The sequence below is a fragment of the Mercenaria mercenaria genome, chromosome 14, assembly GCF_021730395.1.
Source record: "Mercenaria mercenaria strain notata chromosome 14, MADL_Memer_1, whole genome shotgun sequence".
NCBI classification, from domain to species: domain Eukaryota; kingdom Metazoa; phylum Mollusca; class Bivalvia; order Venerida; family Veneridae; genus Mercenaria; species Mercenaria mercenaria.
The window spans coordinates 6,977,650-6,994,891 of NC_069374.1; the positions used below are offsets into that span (position 1 = coordinate 6,977,650).

Sequence of the window (17,242 nt, forward strand, 5' to 3'; positions counted from 1 at the left end):
CCAACTAAAAATGAGTCTTCTTTGTAATTTCGAGCAAGCAACATCGCTAAACTAAATTGACAGTATAGAATACAATTTTGGTGCTTGTCTTGGTTGTGTTTATCTTTAACTGTATTTTGAACATAGAACTTTGATAACATTTGGAATACTGGACTATACTAGAATCTTGGAATACATTACATAAACTACACATTGGTGTCCATCATAAAATAAAAGAATTAATTACTGAACTGAAACATGGAGTTTATCATTTGTGCAACCATACAGGGGCAATGACCCCACTCCAAAATATCTGTTGACTGATCGGTCTTCGGTGGTCAGTTACCACTTGAACATAATTTCCCCCCACAACTATTTGGAGCTGCCGAACCGACGGTCACAGATTTGTGGTGAGAGAATCCGAAGTACGATCATTACATATGAGAAATGGACTAAACTTTGAAGAAGAATTACAACAACTTGTGAAAGTGCTATTGTGGACTTGAATGTCAAAATCAGAAGAAAACAAAAAGTGCTGAAAGTAAACTCGGGGATCAAAATGCTAATAAAATAAACTGCAACAGACAATCCTAGAATTGTTAATGTAATTGAGGGATCAGAGCTAATTAAAGCAGATATTCATAAACACTAAAAACAAACCACCATAACCTAAAATTAGGAACCTACTGAAGTCAGGGACTGACCGCATTTGAGCTGTTACTTGAAGAGAAGAGCCGTCATCCAGAAGAAGACCAGAAGAAGCCAGAAAACAACAGATATGATGTGATAAACATCAAGACAATTGAAAATTCTTAAAGTGCTATATTTTGGTAAGTGAAATTTCAACATTTAGTGCTATATTGTTTCTCGTGTATTTGAAACAGTTGTTGTTAACCAATTGATTTGTTACTTTATTCTATTCAGAACAGCTTTTGCACAATTTCATCTACTTTTGTTGTATTTTCATGGTAGATAGTAGAAAATTTGAACACATTTAATCAAAGTTTTTCATTAAATTGTTGTTTCCAAGCTATATTCACAAATTTTCAGTAAAATTTATTTAATAATCTCTACTTTGAGTACACATTTTGCAAGTGCTGGAAAAATTCTATTATTTTGTACAGTTTCGAACTTGATTACAAGTTTTACAATTAAACTTAAATGTTTAAAGCAAACTTAACCTAAAGTTGAGTATTTTCACTTACCATTATTTCAACTAGTTCAACAATTATAACTTATTTCACTAGACTAAGTAAATTTTTGTAAAGATATATATTTTTTCCATTGTATTAGTATTTAGACTTTAAGTGCTCTAGATAAAATGGCTTCTTATAAGGCTCCTTGGCAGTGCTCTAAACAAACCTGTGCTAACATTACCAATGATTGTGAGGTCAAACCCACTATTTCTTTAGTTTCTTCTCTAGATCAAAACTGTAGGGCGTATATTCAAATTGATTCAAAACAGTACCAAACACTCTTTGATTCTGGTGCTGGTATTTCTTGTATAAGTGAGCACATTGTTAAGAAATTTTCTAAGACCCTCAGTATGACCCTGCCCAAATTGCTCATATTTATGGTGTATGTGGTGAGATCCATTCAGTGCTAGGAACCATCACTCTTTCTTTCCTTATTGATGGTTTCCCCTTTCAACACACTTTCCATGTCTTCTCAACACTCCATGAACCAGTCATTCTTGGAAGAGATTTTATGAAGAAAGAAGGATTCCAGCTGAATTTCCAATCTAACTTTATAACAATTAACAAGGAAAACACTAACCAAATCACTATCTCTTTAATTTCACCAGATCTTGCTAAAACTGATTTTGGTAAAACACTTACGTCATATGTCATACCTCCACACTCAGAATTTATCCTTCCCTTAAAAACTAACAAATTTAAGGATGGTGAAACTGTGCTGTGTGAGCCGCCAAAGAATCTAATAAAAGATGAACTGGCAGGAGGCAAATGTCTTTCTACAGTTGTGGATGGAAAAATACAGTACCGTCTCATGAATCCAACTGCTCTTCCCGTCTTTTTAAAATCTAATGCTAGAGTTTCTGTTCTTTCTGAAATTAACTGTGCTAATGTCACGCAAGTTACTGATCTTCCTACTTCTGAAAATTCTGAAGCTCCTGCATCTGTTAATTCTATTCATACCGACACACTAACTGATGAGCACTATATTGAAATTGCAGAAGATCTTGGAATCAGCCTTAATGACTCTGATCTCACCTCTGACCAGAAGAGAAGACTCTTAATATTCATTGGTAAAAACAGAAAGTCTTTTGCAAAGGACTTCTCTGAATTAGGTCTCACAAATCTATTCTCCCACAGAATTGAAACCGGAAATGCTAAGCCCATTAAGAAAGCTCCCTACAGACAAAGTCCTGATATGCGCCGTGAAACTGAGCGGCAGGTCAAAGAAATGCTTGACCATGGTTTCATTGAAGAGTCTGATTCGCCATGGAATAGCCCTGTGGTGCTTGTTAAGAAAAAGAATGGCGAATATCGCTTTACTATAGATTACCGCGATTTGAATAAGACCACGGAACCATTGTCTTTTCCAATTCCCCATATATCTGACGTCTTTGATACCATTGCTGATGCTAAGGCTGAAATTTTCTCTGTTCTTGACCTTAAGAGTGGTTTTTGGCAAGTACCACTTGATCCAGAAACTGCTCACAAGGCCGCTTTTGTCACTCATCAATCTGTTTACACTTGGACTCGTTTACCTTTTGGCTTAATGAACTCTCCTATCACCTTTCAAAATCTAATGTGCAAAGTTCTGAAACATCTTAACTGGAAAATTGCTCTTGTTTACATCGACGACATTCTTGTCTTTTCTCACAACTTTGAAGAACACCTCGATCACTTATCTCAAGTCTTTTCTAATCTAAGCTCAGCAAATCTTACTCTTCAGCCGGCAAAATGCAAATTTGCAACCCGTGAGATTGAATATCTCGGGCATGTCATCTCAAAACATGGTATCAAAGTCAACCCAGATAAAACAAAAGCCATTGACGAGTACCCACCCCCCAAAAATGTGAAACAAGTCAAATCTTTTCTTGGTATGACTTCGTACTACAGGAAATTTATTAAATCATATGCCAAAATTGCAAATCCCCTATCAGCACTTCTTAAAAAGGACTCTAAATTCAAATGGACACCTGAATGTGAAAATGCATTTAAGACTTTAAAGAAAGCTCTTTCTTCTCCGCCTATTCTAGCCTTCCTAGATTTGATAGACCATTTATTCTAGCAACAGACAGTTCTGATCATTCCATTGGTTACGTATTGTCACAATTGGATGATAATGGTCTTGAACATCCTATTTCATACGGCGGAAGAACACTACATGGCCATGAGTTAAGATGGCACATCACAGATAAGGAGGGGTTGGCACGGGTAGAAGCTGTGAAACATTTCAGACCCTACCTTGCCAACAACTTCTTTACAGTGTACACAGATAACGTTTCTGTGAAGTGGTTGAAGCACATTAAGAACTGCCAAGGACGTCTCGGTAGATGGGCTCTGACACTTCAGGGCTACAACTTCGAGATCGTTCACAAGGCTTCTAGTGCTAATGGAAATGCAGATGGACTCTCGCGTCGCCTCTACCATGAAGCGAATGAGAAAAGTGGCAAGGAACAAAGTGACCCAAGTGAACTGGTCTGTATGGTCTCAGACACCAAGTCTAGAGAACTGGCAGCTGTGACACTTGTTTACAGTCACGACAATGTTCCCACTCCATCTGCAGCTCCAGCCACTGCCTGCACTGAGACAGCACCAAACAAAGAAGACTCCCAAACACAACAGAAAATGGAAGACCCTATTACACAAAACATGGACCTGATATTTCTACAAAGGGATGATGAATTTTACAGAAACATTTTCAATTATAAATTAAAACAGGAACTCCCAGACAAACCTAAGAAAGCAAAACAGGTAGTAGCTGAGGCAGAACAGTATGAACTTTCTGAACATGGTGTTTTACTACATTTATATACACCTAGGACCAAAGGCATCCCAAAGGACCAGAAACTTATTACACAGGTGTGTGTCCCATTTATTCTGCGTGATGATGTTTTGAAATCATATCACGACAGTCTAGCCGGTGGCATGCACCAGGGATTTGAGCGCACATATGCTGCACTCAGACAAAAATATTATTGGCCCACCATGTTCAGTGACTGCCAAAAATATATACAGTCATGTAACCAATGTCAGCAGGTGAAGAGGGACATACATGGCAAACCACCACCCCTTCAACCTATGCCTGTTGTTGACCTTTTTCATAGATGGCACATTGACATTTTAGGAGGCCTTCCAACAACAAAGGACAAATACAAATATGTACTTCTTGTAGTGGATAGCTACTCTAAATGGTGCGAAGCTTTTCCACTTCGCACACAAGAGGCTACTGAAGTGGCAGCCATTCTCTTCAAAGAGGTCATATGCCGCTATGGAGCCCCTAATGTCCTTGTGTCTGACAGAGGTCAGCAGTTCCTTTCGCAGCTTGTCAAGGCACTCTGTGAACTTTTCCAAATTACACGGTTCTACACAAGTTCTTACAGACCATTACTTAATGGATCTGTGGAGCGAATGAACAGTGTAATCCTTCAGTCTCTTCGCCTTTACTGTAAGGGACAGCAGGATGATTGGCCAGAACTTCTTCCTTCAATTATGATGGCATATCGCATGACTCCTGCTACCCAATCAACTCAACACTCTCCTTTCTTCTTACTTTTCGGCCGTGAGATGCGTCTGCCTATAGACACAGCCCTCACTCCCAAAACTACTCTTTCTGCTTCTTTCAAGACTCATCTTTCCCAGATTCTGCATAACCTTGACATTGCCAGGAAAATAGCTGCAGAAAACATTAAACTTGCACAGGACAAGTATAAGGAACAATATGACAAAAGGTCTCAAGAACCCAAATACAGGCCAGCTGACAGAGTATGGTTATTTTGCACAAAGGTTCCTCCAGGTATGGCCCCTAAATTGCATAAGAAATGGGTTGGACCATATTACATTGTGTTTAATGGTCCACACAATACATACAAGCTGAGGCGCTGTAGTGATAACAAGGAAGTCAAAGTGCTTGTTAACGCCACTCGCCTCAAGTCCTACCATGACCCTGAGTCCAGGCCAACAAATCCACCTGAAGGGTATGAACATCTGGAAGAACCTTTGAATGCTGAAGAACTACCTACGGATGATCACACACACACAGACACTAACACATCTAATGCACAGGACAAAGGTAAACGACCAGCAAATCCTAAATCAAAAGCAAAGGTCAAACGGTCAAAATCATCAAACAGTCAAGTCACAAACGACACTAATCACAATCAGCAACAACTTGCACAAACACAGCAACAGTCACAACAACAGGAAACACTATCACAACCTCATGATTCCAGTCATACACAAGAAGATCCTCAGCAAACAACATCAAACATGCAAACTACTACAACACCACAAACAGCACAAACATCCACAACAGCACAAACACCAACACACAAATTTTCAGCAGAGGACATAGAAAAAATCATTACATCAAAACGCAGCAAGGATACTCTCTACTACAGAATCAAATGGAAGGCTCCAAACAAACCCAGCACCTGGGAATATGCATCTTCCATCCCTGATGTCTACATTAGAGAGTACCACATCAACAAACTATGAGTGGAAAGAAACGAAAACGTCCTCTGTTGAAGCAACACAGATTCTTTGACAGACTGCCCACTCCAATACACCTTATTAAATCTGCAAAGAACACTGTTGTAGGATACTGTGAAACCTATGACTTATCCAACCAAGAAATCTATTCTATCTATGGCAACAATCAGCTTGCTCGTAGAGGTGTACCTTTCAGAATATCAGAACGAAAAGAATTACTTCAGCCATATCTAAACTCACTGTTTGACGGTCTACAAGAAACAGACCATGAATTGTGGCAGAGCAAAACAGCTTTGTTGGATGATGGAAAAACAGCCGAAGCCAAAATGATCAGAGCTGTCATGACGAATGATGAATCAGATCCCCTTGATTCAACATACTTCAAGGTCTATCTCTCTGACTCTCGTGAGCCAGTATGGCTTCCATTTTCTCAAGCCCCCATCAAGTGTGTTAGACAGTTTTTGTTTAGAATGGCAGCCAAGATCAAGCAGCCTGGTAAAATTTTCAAATCAAACAAAGGTTCTAAATAATAATTCAGGTTTTATGCATAGTAAATAATGTATATTTTTGTAAGTTGAACTGTACTCTACTGTCAAGGTATAGTTTGATAGTTGTTTCCAACACAAAGTAAACTACGTCTAATTTTTGACAATAACAGTACTATTTTATGATAAGGGCAGATGTTTTTAGAAAAGTTAATGATATTTTCTCCAAGATATGTAAACATCTTAATAAATTTAAATTTTTACAATGTCTAATTTTACCATCTACCAAAAGGTAAATGAGCAATGCTGTTCTGATAGAATAAATAGGTTTCTCTGCAGTTAAAATGAAGTGCAACTGTTTCAATGTGCATGAGGCAATGTCCCACTAAATGTTCTAATTTCACTTTACCAAGATAGATATTATTAATATGGACAAAGAACACTATACCATGGGCTTCCAAATATTAAAGTGTCAATGAACACAAGTGAAAATATATAAAGCTGAAGGACAGTGAACAATACTTGAATCTTCATCTTCAGTTAGTGCAGGAGGACCAAAATTATGTTACAAATGGATACTGAAGTCACTCACTGCCAATACACTACAAATATTTCAAACTATTATAATTATGTTATTTGAAGCAAAAATAACAAAATGTAATTACACTATACTTATTGTGAAGACAACTTTAAGTTTTATGTCATACTTGCTGTCTCTCACAAATCAAAATGTTCAATACTGAAATTGTATAATTATGCAGTCATGAATTTATAAGATATTACATAGTGAACTAAAAGATTCACTCATCTATACTAACTGTGGCTGAACAATTACTGTTCCATGACATACTTGCATCAGTCCACAACATGAAGTTACAAAACCAACATTATAATGCCAATGTGCATACTACACAAAATTGAAACATTATATATGACTGCCAATGAGCAGATAACCATACTTCAGTGGTAGATTATTATTAATGTTTTATATTATACTTAGAATCTATCCACAACTAGACAAGTTGCAAAAGCAATCATACAACGTAACTGAATTAATGTTACAATGTTACTTTAGTGATTCCAAAATCACATGGCTATTCAGTGTCAAGTTTTATGCCATATTTGCGATAAAGCCACTATCTATAGACAATTCTGTGTATATGGAGGCTACAATAAACATTATTGTTGTTTTACTTTTTAACTTCAATATTTTTGCATTTTACTGTTGTCCTTTCGACAATTGCAACATTTTCTATAATATATCACTAGTTATCACCATGATACAAGTCATTTTATAGAAAATTTGAAGTTAACTTGTTTTCCTTCATGTGCATACCATACTTACCTTCAATTAAAGAGCTCTATTTTATGATATTAATGCATGTAATCTAAAAAACAAAAAAAAAACAAAGAAAAACAAACACTTTATATAAAAATAATATACATACAGATGAATGAATGTGCAAATTAAGACTGGCCAGTCGCTGTGTAAATCCTGAAGATACGTGTGTGTGTTGCCACTGTATAAATGAATTGTATGTTTATTATTGTCTTTATTCATATTTGTATGCAAATTTGTTACAGCATATAACATGCTATTTGTTATTGTTACATTTGTTATGTTGTAAGTTTTATGATTGAGGACAATCATTTTTTTCAAGAAGGGGTAATGTGTAACCAGGCTATAAAATCAGCCAAATTCTTTCATAAAATTTTAATTTCAAATCTTGTGAATTTAAGTAAAAATTATTCAAAATTGATTTTTCTATTTTGTAACATTATTTGCTTGGACATGTGTTACTTAACTTATTATTTTCCTGCTTAAACATGTCAGAAATTTTTACTTTATCACTTTCTAAACACTTTTGATTATAAAACAGATTTTGCTTTTAGCACTTTGCATTAGGTGCTTTTGTTAACAAACACCTTGGCTTCCTTGGCTGATTAAGTGTGAAGCCCAGGCATGTTCTTAAGTAAACTTCTAAATTCTTAAGTAAATGATTTCACCTTTTTGTTACAATAATTTTCATTGGTTTAAATATAAAATTACTTTTAAATTTTTATTGGCTAATATGGTTACCCTGGAGATTGTCCTTGGAAACATATAATTTGTTTTCCAACTAAAAATCAGTCTTCTTTGTAATTTCGAACAAGCAACAATGCTAAACTAAATTGACAGTATAAAATACAATTTTGGTGCTTGTCTTGGTTGTGTTTATCTTTAACTGTATTTTGAACATAGAACTTTGATAACATTTGGAATACTGGACTATACTAGAATCTTGGAATACATTACATAAACTACACATTGGTGTCCATCATAAAATAAAAGAATTAATTACTGAACTGAAACATGGAGTTTATCATTTGTGCAACCATACAGGGGCAATGACCCCACTCCAAAATATCTGTTGACTGATCGGTCTTCGGTGGTCAGTTACCACTTGAGCATAATTTCCCCGCAACCACCTGGAGCCGCCGAACCGACGGTCACAGATTTTTAGACTGATTTACCGATATTGAAACTGGGTTGCCACTCCAGTTTTCTTTTGCATGTAGGTTGCCAGCCTGAATGTTATTAACAGTCACTTTTTCAGACCGATTTGTTGAAACGGGGCTTTGACTCAGGTTTTCTTTTGCATGCAGTTTGCCAGCCTGAATGTCATTGATGGTCAATTTTTTCAGACCGATGTATTGATCTGCAAGGGTTGAAAATGCTTACACTTTACTCATTGGAATATTACTTGTTTTTACCTTGACTAGGAAGTATATGGAGAGGTATCCTACTAGCATCCACAGTTTGGTTAAAGTTTTGATGCACTTTCACTCTATCTGTGTTGTTATGGAATCGATTTGATTCAAAATTCAAACAGATATTCCACTTAATGACACAAGTTCCAATTACTCACTCAGAAATATTTCATGAGTTAAGTCTTTTGTACTTAGAAAATCATCATCCATATAGAGGGTGGCGGGGGGAGAGTATTCACCTCTACGAAAATCTGTTCTAGAAATCAGTACAGTTCTAGAACTGTTTCTGAACGTAACAGAACAGTACTAGAAGTGTTCTGTAACTCAGTTCTAGAACAATTGCTCTAGAACTGTTCTGGAACATTTTATTGTACAAATCAAGAACATTTGCAGAACAATATTTGGTTCTAAAAGTGTTCTTAAAATGTTCCAAAATAAATTCATGACCTATTCTGTGATTTACAAGTTCTACAAATGTTCCAGAACTTATTTGTAAAACATTTTTAGAACATTTCAAGGAAACATCGATTTCTTCAAATGTTCTACAAATGTTCTGAATCAAAATTCTAGAAGATTTTGTCAAATCAAGTTCTGCATATGTTCTAGAAATGATCTGCAACAGAATTCCAGTACACTTTTAGAACAGTTAAGGGATTTATGTTCTTCAAATGTTCTATACAATGATTGTTACACAAAAATTTAGAAAAACATGTATAACTTTAACTTCTGAACTGTTCATTCATTAAACATAAAACTTAGGTTTATTACCTTTTACAATAAATGAATAACTTCATGAACTTTTCATTAATGTTCATGAACATTAAATTCATAATGTCACATGATCAGTTTCCATTATTTTTGTTGCATGCTGGGAAATTTTTTGCACATGTGATTCAGCAACTTTTGAGAAGTTTGTGCAGCAAATAAGAAGGAAATAACTATCATACTACAGTAAGGAATTGTTTAAAAGGAACATGAGTATACTGAATATCAAATAAGTAATTATGGTGTTGTCATAAATCATTCATTTTAAAAAAATAAAGTCCTTTTAAAATGTCAAAAGTTTTCACAACCCTGAAGCAAAGCTAGTACATGTATCTGAATTTCAATCTTGAGATTAAAGTAAATTATACATTGTTTAACTTAATGTTTTGTACTTTATACAGCAATTGTTTATTTCTTATTATGCTCCCAATCCCACTCTAGTTTACTGTTTTACTCAACATGTCAATATCCACTGCGAAATAATCTGGAATAGTTCTAGAACTATACTAACATTGTTCTAGAATAAGTGCTCTAGAACAGTACTAGAACAACGCTCTTTAGTTCTAGAACATTTAAAGAACAGTTCTATTACGTTAAATGAGATAAAGCTGTCCCTGGAATGTTCTAGAACTGTTCTGTTACTTTTTTTATCAGTTGTTCTAGAACAGTTCTGGAACATTTCAGGGAAGATCTGTCCCATTTAACGTTGTAGAACTGTTCTAGAACAAATGGCCAGAATAGTCCTAGGACATCTGTCCCTGAAATGTTATAGAACTGTTCTAGAACAACTGATAAAAAAAGTAACAGAACAGTTCTAGAACATTCCAGGGACAGCTTTATCTCATTTAACGTAATAGAACTGTTCTTTAAATGTTCTAGAACTAATGAGCATTGTTCTAGTACTGTTCTAGAGCACTTATTCTAGAACAATGTTAGTATAGTTCTAGAACTATTCCAGATTATTTCGCGGGGGCACTTACCTAAGTGGTAGCTTTAGAGTTTCCTTAGATTTTGCCCACATTGAAATATTGAAGGTTTCTCTCTGCTTGGAAATCTCTTGTTCAGAGAACTCATTATAGCCTATTGTCACATGCCTGTCACATGTCTGGTCTGTAATACCATGCAATTTGTTAAATGTAAATGAAAATCAGGTGAAAAATATGATAGGTGAAAATTGTGATAGTAAGCGAAGAATTAATTGATAGGATGTGCTAATTGGTCATATATGTGGGTGTATATATAATGCAGCTAAAACGTAATCAGAATACAGTTATTTTTGCCATCTCATTCTGTATTGTGTTCCTGCAGTTGTGAAATAAACATATTTTTGGTTTTGTTACTGGCACCAGTGATGACAAAAAGATATTTTCATATTATGAAACATTAGCTGAAGTAGTTATGTTGTTGATGTAAACAGAAAAATGTTCTTGGTTTTATTACTTTATTTGACCATAGCTTTCAGTGTGCACTAAATTTATTTTGCTGGATTATAAACATGTATGTGAGAAAAAAGGTTTACAGACAGTTATATAAGAAGTAAGTTCGTACACAACAGAATTCCCTATTTCAGATCAAAAATGATTTAACTCACAGTATGCAAAATTCCTGAATGTGCTCAAATAAAGAAAAGTAATTAAGTCATTTTGTATTCATCAGATTTAAATTTTTATGAAATTTGGCAGTGACTAAAATAAAAAAAGCCAAATTTATTGTAGTTTGCAGAGACTGCTCTACCAAACTGCAATTTAGTTGAGAGCCTCTATTTGATTCGATAGATTATTGACCTATGTTAATTTTAAATCATATTACAAAAATTGCTCTTGTATGTTTTGGAGGGTTGAGGAAGGGGTGTGGTTTGGAGGGGTGAGGAAGGGGTGTGGTTTGGAGGGGTGAGGAAGGGGTGTGGTTTGGAGGGGTGAGGAAGGGGTATGGTTTGGAGGGGTGAGGAAGGGGTGTGGTTTGGGAATCTGAGGTCCAGAGGTTAAGGTAGTTCAGACTTAGACAAACTTGCTCATTGTCTCTCAGGTTAGAGACATTCTAGGGTGTTCAGAAAGCGATCCAGCTGGTCTGTTATTCTACCATGGTGTCTGTTTCTGAGATTATTCCTGGAAGAGTTGCTTTGGACGTTCATCCACCGTTAAAATCTGGAAGGTCCCATTATGACCCCGATTGTGCTGGTGTGACTCAAAACACAACAAAATAAATTACAAGAAAGCTAAAACTTTGAATCAAACATAATTAAATTAAAGTTCAGGAAAATTATGTTCATTATTTCTGTTACATAACACAATGATGACACACCATACAGCAAAGAAAACAATTCTTTTGGCCTTAAATGTACTTTCAAATTCGGAAAAAAAAGATAGGGTGGATCACTTAAATTTGTTAGTTATGTGATATGTTTTCCAGCATCATATCAAAGTGAACATTTTTATACATTTATGAATGTATGAATTACAAAGTATCATATTAACATGAAGTTTTCAGTTACTTTTGAATGTTGGATATTACTCAATAAAGACGCACTCTTGGTGGACCTAAAATTTTCAATATATGTTTATTCAGTAAGAAAATTATATGCAAAAAAGCCAAATTTATATAGGTGAAAATTTAAATAAGCTTTAAATCCATGCTGGGAATTGACATTATATAAACATTTATAAAAAATAAGGTCAAATTGTTGGCATTCTGTCATCAACATAATTATGCTAACATCTTAACCATTTTTTTTTTTTTTTTTTCTTTTTTTTTAAATGTTGATGCAAAGTTAAAACACATCAGTCAGCTTTTAATAGAGCGATTTTCTTTCATATATTTTACAGTTTAACTAGACTTTTATAGGTATAAAATATGTTAATATGACATAGTTGATCAATCATCAAAGCTGATTGAAGATTGTTGTAAAGATTTCGAGTCCCTTTAATGTTTGACACTATTATGTTATCAAACTTCTAAAGGTTTCCTGACCAAAAAATTGTCTCCCTTTGTTTTTAATATGATACTGTCAGTTTAGTTTATTCAAAGAAAAAAAGACCATTAGTTAGTCTGTAATATCTTTTTTAACCCTGTTTTTTTTTAGCTTTTATGGAAAGCTTTGTACCTAGCAACCAACAGGTCATGATGTTTGATCCCCATGTGGGGCTGCAGGCTCTACATTATGATTTTACGAAAGCCGTTTCATCTTGAGTTTCCAGTTCAGCTGACTTTTTAACAGAAGACAGTAATAATGTAACTTATGTGTGGAAGCTGTCACTAAAAAATAGAAGTTATGGGTAGACTTCCCAGAAGCACAGAGCACCCAAAACATAGCCAGAGAGCCATGCATTGCATTCAGATGGGTTGCTTCAAAAAAGACAAGTACATTGCAGTCATATTTAAGTTAGGGGTTTGAATTTTGGGGAAATGAAAAAAAGCAGGGATGAATATTCAACAGGGGAAGCCATGCTCTATATATGTACAGATTTTCAGGAACATTGGTTAGGTAGCTTCATAATATTGTACAGTGCAACCTCTCTCAAGCGAACACCACAGGGAAAACTCAGATTTGTTAGTAATGTACAGAGGTTGTTGCTCTGGACAGGTTAATTCACTAACCATTTGTCTAACTGGAAAGTGAATACCTGTCTTTATAGGAATGTTTACTCCCCAGAGGTGTTTTAACTCAGGTTACACTGTATAAACTAAAACATATCAGATAGATGGGAAAACAGACACCATTAGGTGTGTTGATTGTACATTTTGAATTAATTGAAACAAAATACTGTTGAAAATGGGTATATTACAAATAAGGAAGTGGTCGAGTAACTTGTGGAGAATCTAAATTGATTATTTTTAGCAAGTAGTTGTTAGAATATTTTACTGGACCAAATCTACTGACATGAACTTTAAACTTACTAGTGAGTATAAATTTTGATGTTTTTTTTTGAAGTATTGCATATTTCATTTTTTGTTTTCAGTAAAGAGGCACCTGATATGGGTGAGGTGGAGAAAAAATTAAAAAGGAAGAAAGTTGTGAAGGCCAAGCGGAGACATACAACAGTGAGTGTCACAGTTTTAAAATAATAACCAATCTTTGATAATCAGGGGCCTCTATGGCCGTGTGGTTTACGTCACTGACTTTGAATCACTTGCCCCTCACCAATGTGGGTTTGAGCCTAACTCGGGGCATTGAATTCTTCATGTGAGCAAGCCATCCAGCTGGCTTTTGGATGGTTAGTGGTTCTACCCAGGTACCTGCCGTAATAAAATAATTCACAAAGGGGCACCTGGGGTGTTCTTCCACCATCAAAGCTGGAAGTTGCAAAACAACCTGAAATTGTGTCGATGCAATGTTAAACCCAACAAAACAAATGTTTTGAATTCATGACTTTAAGTATAATGCATCAAAACATTTGTGTTTTTAATTTATTTTAGAATAAAGTCAGTGTTAAGTTGGTAGACCTTTTGAATAATTTAAGGAACATCTAAAGAAATTGTCATATAAGGCAATTCAGATCTGTTTTGCAGATGAGATAATATTATGGTAAATTGTTACAGAAAATTATATAAAAGGTTGATACATTTTTTTAATAAACAAAAAAGAAAAAAAAATGTCTCAATAATCTGTATAAGAACAGTAATTTTCTTGCATGAATGCAAATGTTTTGACAGTTTTTTTCTTTGAAAGTGTAAAACTTCACAGCTCATTGATTAAAACTAAGATAAATTTAACATGGTATGTAAGAAAGTTAAATACAGAAATGTTTGAAATCACAGATGGTATAAGATATACCAGTTGACCTTCAAATTTTTCGTGAAATGAAACATTTCTATTGTGTTTCATGCATCTTTGCAAAAAATAAGCAATTTTTTATACATCTGAAAAAATTTTTCATACTTTTTTATTAATGAAAAAATTATTCCTAGGTATATTTCAGTGCTTTTTAGGGTAGCCTAAATAAAAGTAATTAATTATATTCATAGGTATGTTTGCAGTATTATGTACCTGTTTTGCTTTACATGTGATTAACATTTTCAAAATTTTAACAACATTCTAGAATACTGTAAAAGTGATAAATCTCGACAACGTTGATTTTTGTGCAATTTCCAAAGGGAAAAACAGGGTATTTTGAAATTGTTTATTGTTTATTTTGCTGGGATAGAAACTTATTAGAAAACATTCTTGAACATTTTTCACAAACATTAGTTTTGGCAAGCAAACATTTTTTTGTCTGGTTTATGCAAAATCCATTTTCACTTTTACAGTATGACAATTGTTATGTCACTGTTGCTTTAATGTGAGACTTGTAATATGCTAAAACAGGGGGTCCGGAGTCACAGTGCAAGTGACATTTTTCAAGGAAACAATGTATGTCAGTCGGATGATGAAGAAAAAGAGCAGAGGTTCAGTTACCATGGTAGCATAGACGAAAATGCTCTTGGGGTAGAGGAATATAAGCGCCGTCCTTCGATATCGTCGCCACCTCAAGCTCTTCAACGAAAGGTGTTTGATCACTAGTGTTACATAGTCACGCTTTAACTTTACAAAGATTTAGAGCTCACTTATGTTTTGTTTTTTTGTTTTTCTTGTAGACTTGTGGTGTGACTGTTAGAGGCTAATGCTAGTGTTGTATTTGGGAAGCAGATTTAATGTTAACGATTAACATAGTTGTGGTGTTTGCTTGTTTTCAGCTGATTTAGAAATATTATTGTGGTACATGGATATTTTATACAAGAAGTTTATTTTTGCATGCAAATGTTATATTTTTTAGCTTACTAGAACATTTTTAGTTTCTAGAAGAATAGGTAGAGTTATTGCACTTGCCGAAGTTTCTTCACTAGCAGCCTAGTTTGGTTATGTTAAGTTGGTATCTCAGTATGTGCTGATGGGGATTGATTGAAACTTTACACACTCGTTCCCTGTGATGGTCTGACTAACAATGTTCAGAACTCTTTTTTTGCATTTTTGCAGTTATTTTTCTTTTAAGACTTCGCAATTATTGGTTGTTTTTGTATGTTAACTGGTATCCAAGTATTAACTAACAAAATTTGACACACATGTTTACTATCATGATATGGCATGCAGTTCAAAGGTTCCGTAACTTTGGTCTTGCTTTTTCACAAAGTTATGTCCCTTTTTAACTTACCATATTTTTTGCTGTAATCTGTTGTTTCATTAAGCATCATATTAAATAGAGGGGAACGTTCTATGACTCAAACACAAATATCTTGTCTCATTTGTACTTGTTCATGTTTATGTTGTCGTTATTTTAACCTCTTTTATTGACAAGGCTTTTGAATAGTTGGGCATTGTTGTCCTCCTACAGCTCTTGTTTGTTGTAGACTATCTTATTTGTCTATAAAGTAGCTATAATGGAAGAGAAATAGTTCTGTTATTCCTAGCCAGAACAGTTCTGTTAGATATCTTTTGTACAAGTCTCTACCAAGTCTTTAAGTTGATTATGTCAAAACTTTGTAAGAATTTAGGTAAAGAAGTTGATAAAGAATTAATTTATTAATGTTATAGTTTTGTCGATTGTTTTTTGTTTCTTGCAAATGTATTCTAATGAAAGAAAAAAAACATAGCCATGACTTACAAAAAGCGCTGGTTATGAAAGTAAATATATATAAAACTTAATGCAACAGAGTGTATCTTGTGAACTCCGACAGTGGCAGACAGGCAGTGTTCACTAAAGTTGTCTGCTCTCTAACCTTGGCAGTTCTTATCCTGTGTTCACCAGGCTTGGTCACAATGTTTTTGGGCCATATTTTATAGCCATTCAGATTGTCCCTGTTGCCGCTCTGGAGTTACAGCCCTTGAATTATTAAAATTGCGAAAAATTGATAGTGACCTTTCTGTAACTTGTCTGTTCACCAAACCAGGTCACAATGTTTAGTTTATAGGCATAATTTCTCAAACAAATTTGATAACCAGCTGTATATTCTTATTCACTCTTGAGTTCGGTCCTTGAATTACTTAACATTGTTAAATTGACAGTGTCCACTACATAACTTGCACATTCTCTTATCCATTGTTCACTAAACTTTGAATGTTTATGGGATTATTATTTTGTCCAAGTTTGATAACCAGCTGGAAAGAGTTTGTTTCTCTAGAGTTGTGGCCATTGAATTAGTCAGAATTTAGAAACTTGACAGCTAGTATGCTTGATTAGTAGAGTATTGAAAAATCAAAAGTAATTTGTATATCATGACATTTTAGCACTCTATTTTAACTCCAGTACAGTTAAATTATTAATTTTCCTCGGGGACTAATATATTTTTACGGACTTAATGGTTCAGTCAGTACATGAAATATAACCCCAATGGACAGAATTATATAGTTCCCACTTGCTTTGTGTACATGAAGTTGAAATCCATGAAATTATATCCTCAGAATTACCTTTTTTGGTAAAATTTCCAAAAATGATATAGTGATACCACTGTTACAGGTGTTTTTGAAATGACAAGTTCTATAAGGAATATTTGCTCAGCTTGGTATCACTGTATTTATCAGGAGCATCCTTGTCACATTTCTTTTTAGCTCACCTGTCACATAGTGACAAGGTGAGCTTTTGTGATCACCCTTTGTCCGTCGTCCGTGTG

The 17,242-nt window shown here is 34.6% G+C and overlaps 1 protein-coding gene across 8 annotated transcripts in view; it reads left to right on the forward strand.

Annotated features, from left to right (window-relative positions):
* Nucleotides 1-17,242, forward strand: part of LOC123528105 (pleckstrin homology domain-containing family G member 5-like) — a 215,421-nt gene that overhangs the window by 83,416 nt on the left and 114,763 nt on the right. For 7 of the 8 annotated variants that reach the window (XR_008366958.1, XM_053522898.1, XM_053522894.1 and 4 more), the window contains 2 exons: nt 13,618-13,699; nt 14,964-15,143. Coding sequence is in view for 7 of the 8 variants with exons in the window: in XM_053522898.1 (XP_053378873.1) it covers nt 13,618-13,699; nt 14,964-15,143 (262 nt within the window). In the remaining variant the exon portion in view is untranslated. The remainder of the gene's footprint in view (nt 1-13,617; nt 13,700-14,963; nt 15,144-17,242) is intronic. The other variant, XM_053522897.1, reaches the window with a different exon arrangement.